This window comes from Musa acuminata, chromosome BXJ1-3 (assembly GCF_036884655.1).
Source record: "Musa acuminata AAA Group cultivar baxijiao chromosome BXJ1-3, Cavendish_Baxijiao_AAA, whole genome shotgun sequence".
NCBI lineage: Eukaryota > Viridiplantae > Streptophyta > Magnoliopsida > Zingiberales > Musaceae > Musa > Musa acuminata.
Window position 1 is genome coordinate 7,310,622 of NC_088329.1, and position 8,028 is coordinate 7,318,649.

The following is an 8,028-nucleotide window of genomic DNA, read 5'->3' on the forward strand; positions in this document are numbered from 1 at the left end:
TAGGCTTAATAGGGGTTGCTGCACCTTTGTTGATGAACATATCTGGTGGAGACGAAAGCCTCACCCTCAACAAGGAAGGAGAGCTCTGGCGATGGTGACCCCTTTCCCGATATGTTTGACGGGGCAAAGAGAAGAGAAGGTGATGCAAGGTGGTGATGATATACCATTTATAATTTCCTGAGAAGAAATAAGGAAGTAGTGAGTGGCTTTTGGGACTCGAATGCAGATGCAAATATCTAGGGGTTTATATGTAAATAACATGTAGAAGAAGGGCGTAAAAGGAAATTTCCGTTTCTTTTCATTTATTTTCATTAAAGCCCCCCTTTTGTCCTTCATTCTGTAAGCTGAAGTGAAATTTACAAAGTTGGTGGACTTTTTGGACAAGATGCAAGATTTCCCAGTAACTTATTGGGAAATCTTGTCGGCTTCGGTGTCCAACACCGGACTGGTCATTCCTCCATGGCGGCTGCTGCTGCTGCTGCTTCTGCTGTGATTGCGCTGTTATCTTCTCCTCGTCTCATTCCTCCCCCTAAATCAAACGCCCCTCCTTCTCCCTTCCCTTCCCTCTTCCACCGCCCCGTCCCATGCCCCTCACTACCTCTTTCCCCTTCTCGCCTATCATCTCCAAGATTCCACCGCTCCATCCCTTTGAAGCGAGCCCCTCATCGCGGGAACCGATTCACTTGCAGGGCCGCGGAGTACAAGTTCCCCGACCCGATTCCTGACTTCGCTGCAGCCGTATGTTCTCCACCCCCCTCGTATGTTAGTTCTTTTGGTTTTGTTTATCTTGCTGGTAAATTTGCTTTTGGTTCAGGAGACAGACAGGTTCAGGACGCATTTGCTCGAGAGGCTGACGAAGAAGAAAGAGCACTTTGGAGATTCTGTCGGGGAAGTTGTCGATGTCTGCACTGAGGTTAAGAACTATCCCATTATGATTGATTGCAGTCACAGAACTTTGTCCCCCTTCTGTAGCTAAAAGATTAGAACTTGTTCTTGCTGCTGTTGTTAAGAGCAATTCTTTTGTGTGTGCTTTATTATCAAACCTTTACTGTTAACTGGTAGAACTGCTTACACGTATGTATTGGGGAACAGAATACACCTTAGAGGTTTTTTGAATCCTATATATGTGTACGTATGTAAAGTAAATGTAAATGAGAGTAGAATATAAACGAAAAAGGCCTTTCATAATGGAGACAGCTATCGTGTGACAAGGAAGTACAGCATAAAATGTTGAAAGTAGGTGTTGATTAGTTGGAGAATGAGAAAGACAGAAGAAAGAAAATATGGAGTCACACAATGATTAACATAATACACTGAGAGGTATAATCCCATTGAAATGTAGCACCAGACATGCTGGTTGTTGCTTAATTCAATTTTGTAAACACTCTAGATATACAATGATTCGTTGCTTAGGATATTGTGTTTTTTTTTTTTTTTAATCTTAGGAACACTTTCAGCAATGCTATGCCATTAATTTAGGATGTTGCATTTTTGTGTTTGGGACATTTTCAGCAACACTATGCCCTTAATTTTACATTTCGACTAGGTGTGGGCTATTATGAGGGTGGTTCAGTTGTCACGTTAGCTTCGTAACAAATAGCTGATACAATCACCAAAAGAATATGAAGGTAAAAAAGGGTGTATCCAATATACGGGGCTCTTGCCAATGCGGGGTCTGGGGAGGATCAATGTAAAAAAAATATGAAGGTGACTTGAGTCAAAGCTTACTTGAGTCAGGAAAATGAGCTTCATTTCCAGTATCAAAACCCTTTTCCATGATTAATAAGATATCACAATAGAGATCAATTATGACAAAGGATGCACCCTCTTTGAGTTTGTAATGATGAATTGTAATCGTGTCTCATGTTTAACCAAAATCTGAACCATACTGCATTTGCTGGAATTACTTCCTGCTCATGCTTGGTTGTCCTCAGAGGTTTCTGACCTACGAATGTGTCTAGGAGAGAGATGCCAAAGCAGTATAGTGCTACTGATAACTCAAATTGGACATTTCACTGCACAAGAATCAAGATTGGATGCCCATATATGATTCGTGAACTGACCTCTCACGACCCCATTGTTGTGCCTAATTGGTTGTACTTAAGAATGTAAGAATGAAATGTTTTTTATCTTAAAAGGTGAAACATCTAAGGTTGGTGGCTTGACCAAGGTTTCCAGGAGGTGTGAATGCAAAGGAAGACTCAAAAAAATAAAAAGAAAAGCTACATTTTAATAAAAAGTTGGTGAGAATATATATTGTTTTTCATTTTTGGATTTTATGGAATTTAAAAGACAAGCATGAGATTGACATTGGTATGTGACACTAGATATCGACATATGAACAAGGATTGCAATTTCAGGTTCCGGACCCTTAACAGTGACTTGGTCAGACCTATATGTACTGGTTGGTACTAGCACATCGACACATGGTACACCGATATGTACTAGTGACTTAAAGAGGAAGAAGAAGAAGGAGAAGAGAAAGGGGTAGTGGAGGAAGAGGAGGAAGGAGGAGGAAAGAAGAGGAGGTAGTGGAGGGAATAAGGAGGAACAGGATGGAAGAAGGTGGTGGTGGAAGAGAAGGAAGAAAGAGAGAAGGCGGTGAGTAAGAAGGAAGGAAGAGGAGGAAGCGTACCCATCGGCGATGGGCGGCGGGTGATGACAACATGAGGAGGTGAAACAACTTGCGGAGGGCTCACGATACTTATAAGTTTTAATTTTTTTTTAACGGGTCAAAGCGGGCCACCCGAAATGGGGGCAGTCCACGTGCCAGTTCATGCCTGAACCAATACATATCGCCTACCTGCTTGGTATTAGTGTGGGAAAAAGAGTTAACATATTATTGAAGTCTTGTAATTGAAAATGGTTGGTAATTTAAATATTGTTGTGATTGTTAACATGGTTTGTTGACAAGTATGTAGTTACTGTATAAGCTTTTGTTGTTTTGTTTTGGGCATATGGTCCTCGAGATCATACACTCCTAATAATGGTAAATATATCAACCTTAACCTTTTCATACTGAAAGTTAGTGTCATCACTCTCGGTCTGGGATTACTACCAAATTTAGAGTTTCCTCATGTCAAAGGTGATGCAAAATCTTGACAGTTGACACAGAAACAAACAAAAAGCTCGGGGGCTCCAGCCATGGTTATTATAGGATTGACTCATGTATGGATTTATATGATTAATCTGACTGATAAATTGGTTGGTTTCAGGTGCATCTGACTTGGAGTTTTCTTGGTGCATGTTAGTTGTATCATGTAAACATTTGAATACTTACCATTAGTGGATTGACTGTTGTTAGTTTATCACACTTGATTTGTTTAAGCAAGGTCAAGTTGAGTTGACCATAGATCTATGTCATATTTTACAACACCTTGTCCTATCTATTCACTAAGTAGTCTATGCTAGTCAGGCAATGTTATCAATAATTGTACGTGTTGTTTTTTATTTTAGTATTGTGGTATAATTAACACACAGAAGTATTCTGAAGAAGGGAATCTCTAGAAACAAAGACATGCATAATTAGCTTCAAAATGGAGTGATTGAATGTCACTTGCCAGCCAACCAAAGTTATCCTAATTTCTTAGTCTGTAGCCATGGAAGAAAAAAGGTTATTAAAAAACAAAAGGAGGTTGATGATAGAAGCTTGATCCAAATGCAAAACATCACATGAATCAAGTGTTGGAAGCAACCTGGGGTTGGACTGTGAGCAGCATGGTGGTTTTAGTTTACAAATTGAAGTTTCTAGGATTTCTGAGGAAACAGTGATGGTTATCCATAGTATTAAAGTGAATGACTTTTATACTAGATTGTAACACCAGTTTACATATACATGGTTCACAGTCCTATGCTAGATTGTATTACCAGCTTCGATACTAGATTGTATAGAAGCATGTATTTACCAGCCTAATCCATAATGTATAAGTACATGATAGATAACTGTAGAAACACTTGTTTCATGAAAATGAATTTAAAATGTCTAAGTGCTGGTTGGTATGTGCTACGATGTGTATTGGAAGAATTATATTTGGGGGTTCCTATTGCATCATTGTACCTCCATTCACGCAAATGAAGCACCCCTAATAATTACCGCTCATGGATGCAGGCCTATATGTCAAACCATATAAATATATGTGCTATGAGTATGAGCATATAAGTACTTGTTCTACAACCATAGATATACTTGTGCTGCATGATTCTGTGATTGTTGTCTCGTGCTTCTCTTCTTTCTTATCCTTGGTGTGAGTTGAACATCTAAACTAGAAATATGAAAATGATACAGATAGTTTCCACTGATATGAATAAAATCAATATAGAATAAGAGAAGCACCCATGGTTTTCTATCCTCTTCTAATATGTACATTTACAAACTATCAAAACTTAGATCTGCTTATCCTCCTCAATGTTTGACTAAACAACACACCGGCAGCTGGATTTTATCTTCTCGTAAATGACAAGTCAATACATTGATTGTTACTTTGCTTTCATATTTTCCTTGAATGTGATATAATCACTCTCATAGTGTGGCCAATATTTTTTTAACTCAAGTCAGCTTTTTCATTGCTGTAATTGTAGGCTTCCTGTTTTTTTTTTCCTGTCACTTCCTCCATAAGAAGGATTTACCAGCATGCTGGTAACCCACGGATTCTATTTATCCACAAGTAAAACTCACACCATATTGGTTTTGCTGCAGATCTTGAGCAACTTCTTGCATACAGAATATGGTGGCCCAGGGACACTCCTGGTCATTCCGTTCATCGACATGGCTGATACACTTAGAGAGAAGGGGCTTCCCGGAGCTCCTCAAGCGGCACGTGCTGCAATAGTTTGGGCCCAAAAGCACGTTGACGAAGATTGGAATGAATGGACAGTTGGCGAAGATTCAGACTTGGATTAGTTTTTACAATGAATAGATTAGAGTTTCATGTTCGTAGTCAGTCTTACGGAAGGTGTTTGATCTTGAATTGCAAAAATGGCATGCCACCGTATGATGAACAAGAATCAATCAAGGATTATGTACTTCTTGATGATGGAGTGTCAGGGGTAGTCTAACCCAGTGATTGCAAAAGGCGCTCGGGCGCTCGCCTAGGCGCTCGGGCGAGGCGAGGCGAGGCCCGAGCGCCTCGCTAATGTCCCAGGCGGCGCGCTTCAATCAGGCGCCGCCTAGGCGCTCGCGGGCGAGCCCAGGTGCTGGGCGCTTCGGGCGAGCGCCTGGGTAAACCGAACCAGAATTTTAGGTCTGGTTCGGTCCTGGTTCGGTTGTTAGTTGGTTCAATCGAACCAACTAAACCGATATAACCCCAACCCTAACCCTAACCCACCACTAACCTGCTGCCGCTGCCGATCCCGATCGCGATCTCGTCGCTCGTTGCCGCTGCTCCCGCTGCCGCTGTCGCTGCTCGCGCCTCCCGCGAGCCCTCCCGCGAGCCTTCCCGCTGCTCGCGCCTCCCGCGAGCCCTCTCACTGCTCGCGCCTCCTGCGAGCCCTCCTGCTGCTCGCGCCTCCCGCGAGCCCTCTCGCTGCTCGCGTCTCCTGCGAGCCTTCCCGCTGCTCGCGCCTCCCTCGAGCCCCCCCGCTGCTCACGTCTCCCGCGAGCCCTCCCGCTGCTCGCGCCTCCCGCGAGCCCTCCCGCTGCTCACGTCTCCTGCGAGCCCTCCCGCGAGCCTTCCCGCTGCTCGCGCCTCCCTCGAGGCCTCCCGCTCCCTTTCCCTTTCCCGCTGCCGCTGTCGCCGCTCGCCGCTGCTGCCGCCACTGCTGTCGCCGCTCGCCGCCGCTGCTTCCTCGTTTCTCCGTCAGCAGGTTTATACTGTTAATGTGATTATATTTATTAATTATATTATATATTTTTATATTTTTATTTAAAATTTTAAATAATTATATTTATTAATTATATTTTATATTTTTATATTTTAGCGCCTCGTTTCGCTCGGGCGACCGTCTGGGCGAGCGCCTAGCGCCTCGGGCGTTTTTGGACCTTGGCGCCTAGCGCTTTTTAAACCACTGGTCTAACCATGGATGTAGGGTTTTGTTGTGTCATTTTGTGGCTTTTTGTCCCTGTATGTTTGAGGATGAGTGGTGATACACAAATCATATTCTGTTAGAATTAATCATGAGTTGATGCTCAGGCAGTTGGATTTTGCTTGTGAACTTAGGTCTTCATCAAGCCTTTTATATATATATATATATATATATATATATATATATATATATATATATATATATATATATATATCAGTTCTTTATAAATAATTTTTTTTTGTGAATACTAGATATATTAATATTTCATCCAAAAGTAAAATAGAGATGATAGCAATTGTTTAATATTTATTAAAAAAATAAAAAATATTATATTATATTATTTTATTATAGTGATATTTTTGTCAATGCATTTTTGTAAATATTTCTTTATTTTTGAATTAAATTATTATAAATGAAAGCATATATAATTTACATTGAGTGTATTAGGTTTTGATCATACTAGCTAAAATTACGGGGAACAAATAATTGAGATAAATGATTGAGAAATGTCTAAAAGACTTAGCTTTATGATAATTCATAATAATATTTAGATTTCATTATAGTCTACAACTAACATATTTGAATGTTTTAAAGATAAATTTAAATTTACTAACAAGTTATTAGCTAACATATTAATAAAAAAAACTAATTGAAATTAAGTATAATAGTATTTGAGAAACTCAAAAATATATCCTCAATATGTATGACAAAGCTGTAACCACAAAAAAATTACATAAATATAATTAAGTTTTTTCTTGTACAATTTATTTTTAATTATATTTCTTCTTAGTTTGATTCATTTAAAATTTACTATAATAAAATTAAGGATAGTGAAACCAGCTTGCTAGCATATATGTTTAGAAAGAATTAAAATTAAAGTAAGAAATACTCATAATATATTATTCAAGAAGTAATAATAAAAAAAAGTTGAAGCGTAAATCACTCAAGTTTTTAAATACTACATAAACTCATAAAAGAAAAAACTTGATAGTAAAGTGTTATTTTTATGGTAAGAAAGATGTGAAAAAAAGGATTATAAGGTTTTGGTTCGAAAGGAAAAGATATAAGTCTGACCTTTGTATGTTTCGAATCAAATCTTTTCTGATACTTGGTAGATTGATATTAACATTTCAATATATGTTGTCAATGATAGATATTTATTTTAATATAAGAATTAAAAGAGTATGAAATATTCATCGTTACAAGCAATCATCTTAAAGCGAGAGCGATAGTAATCAATACTTATCGTCTATGCTTAGAGATTATTCATCTAATGTTATGGTTTTATAATTCTAGAAATTTGAGTTCTTTATCTAGAATTATCATAATATTGTTTCTCTTCTGATAGTTATAAATTTAGTATATTTATAATTTAATAAAAATTAATTTTTAAATTTTATATAATGATTTATATAAAATTAATATGAATCTTGAGTTTACAATGATCTTGTAATCAAATATTAAAATGAAACATAGTTTCATAAACTCTTTGAGATTATATATGCTTATATTTGCGTATCACTCCATGTTCTCTATTTTAGTGGAGTGAGATATTTTATCACTTTTATAGATTACCTATTGAGGTGACTATCTAAGGTCTCAGGTTTTTGATACTATAAATAAAGTCGAGAGACAATTAGATAGAAAAGTATAAATTATCAAATTTGATATGGGTGATAAATTTTATGGTAGTTATGATGAGCTCGATCATAACTCTAGTTCTTGGGTTAGATTTAAAGAAAAGTGGGGTATTTACGTTCATTATGTTTTATCAGATATGTTATAGTAGAATGAGATTACTAAAAGGTAAAATCGTACTCTTATAGGTATAAATTAATATAATATGAAACTATAAGGACAATTATGTATATCTTGAACAAGGTTTCTAGTAAGTCAATTTTATCAATTTCGTTTTAGTTATGGATCAATAGAAAACCCAACTTGAGATATTTACATATTTAGGATTATTTTACAAAGATATGAATATTCAATTCAAGTAAAAAGAAA

At 37.8% G+C, this 8,028-nt stretch overlaps 1 protein-coding gene across 1 annotated transcript; it reads left to right on the forward strand.

Moving 5' to 3' along the window:
- The first annotated feature begins 396 nt into the window (after positions 1–396).
- Positions 397–5,030, forward strand: LOC135619777 (protein PLASTID REDOX INSENSITIVE 2, chloroplastic-like). Its single transcript, XM_065122107.1, has 3 exons — positions 397–738; positions 815–913; positions 4,697–5,030. The coding sequence occupies exons 1-3, from the start codon at positions 460–462 to the stop codon at positions 4,898–4,900; spliced, it is 582 nt and encodes a 193-aa protein (XP_064978179.1). The 5' UTR covers positions 397–459; the 3' UTR covers positions 4,901–5,030.
- The last annotated feature ends 2,998 nt before the right edge of the window (positions 5,031–8,028 follow it).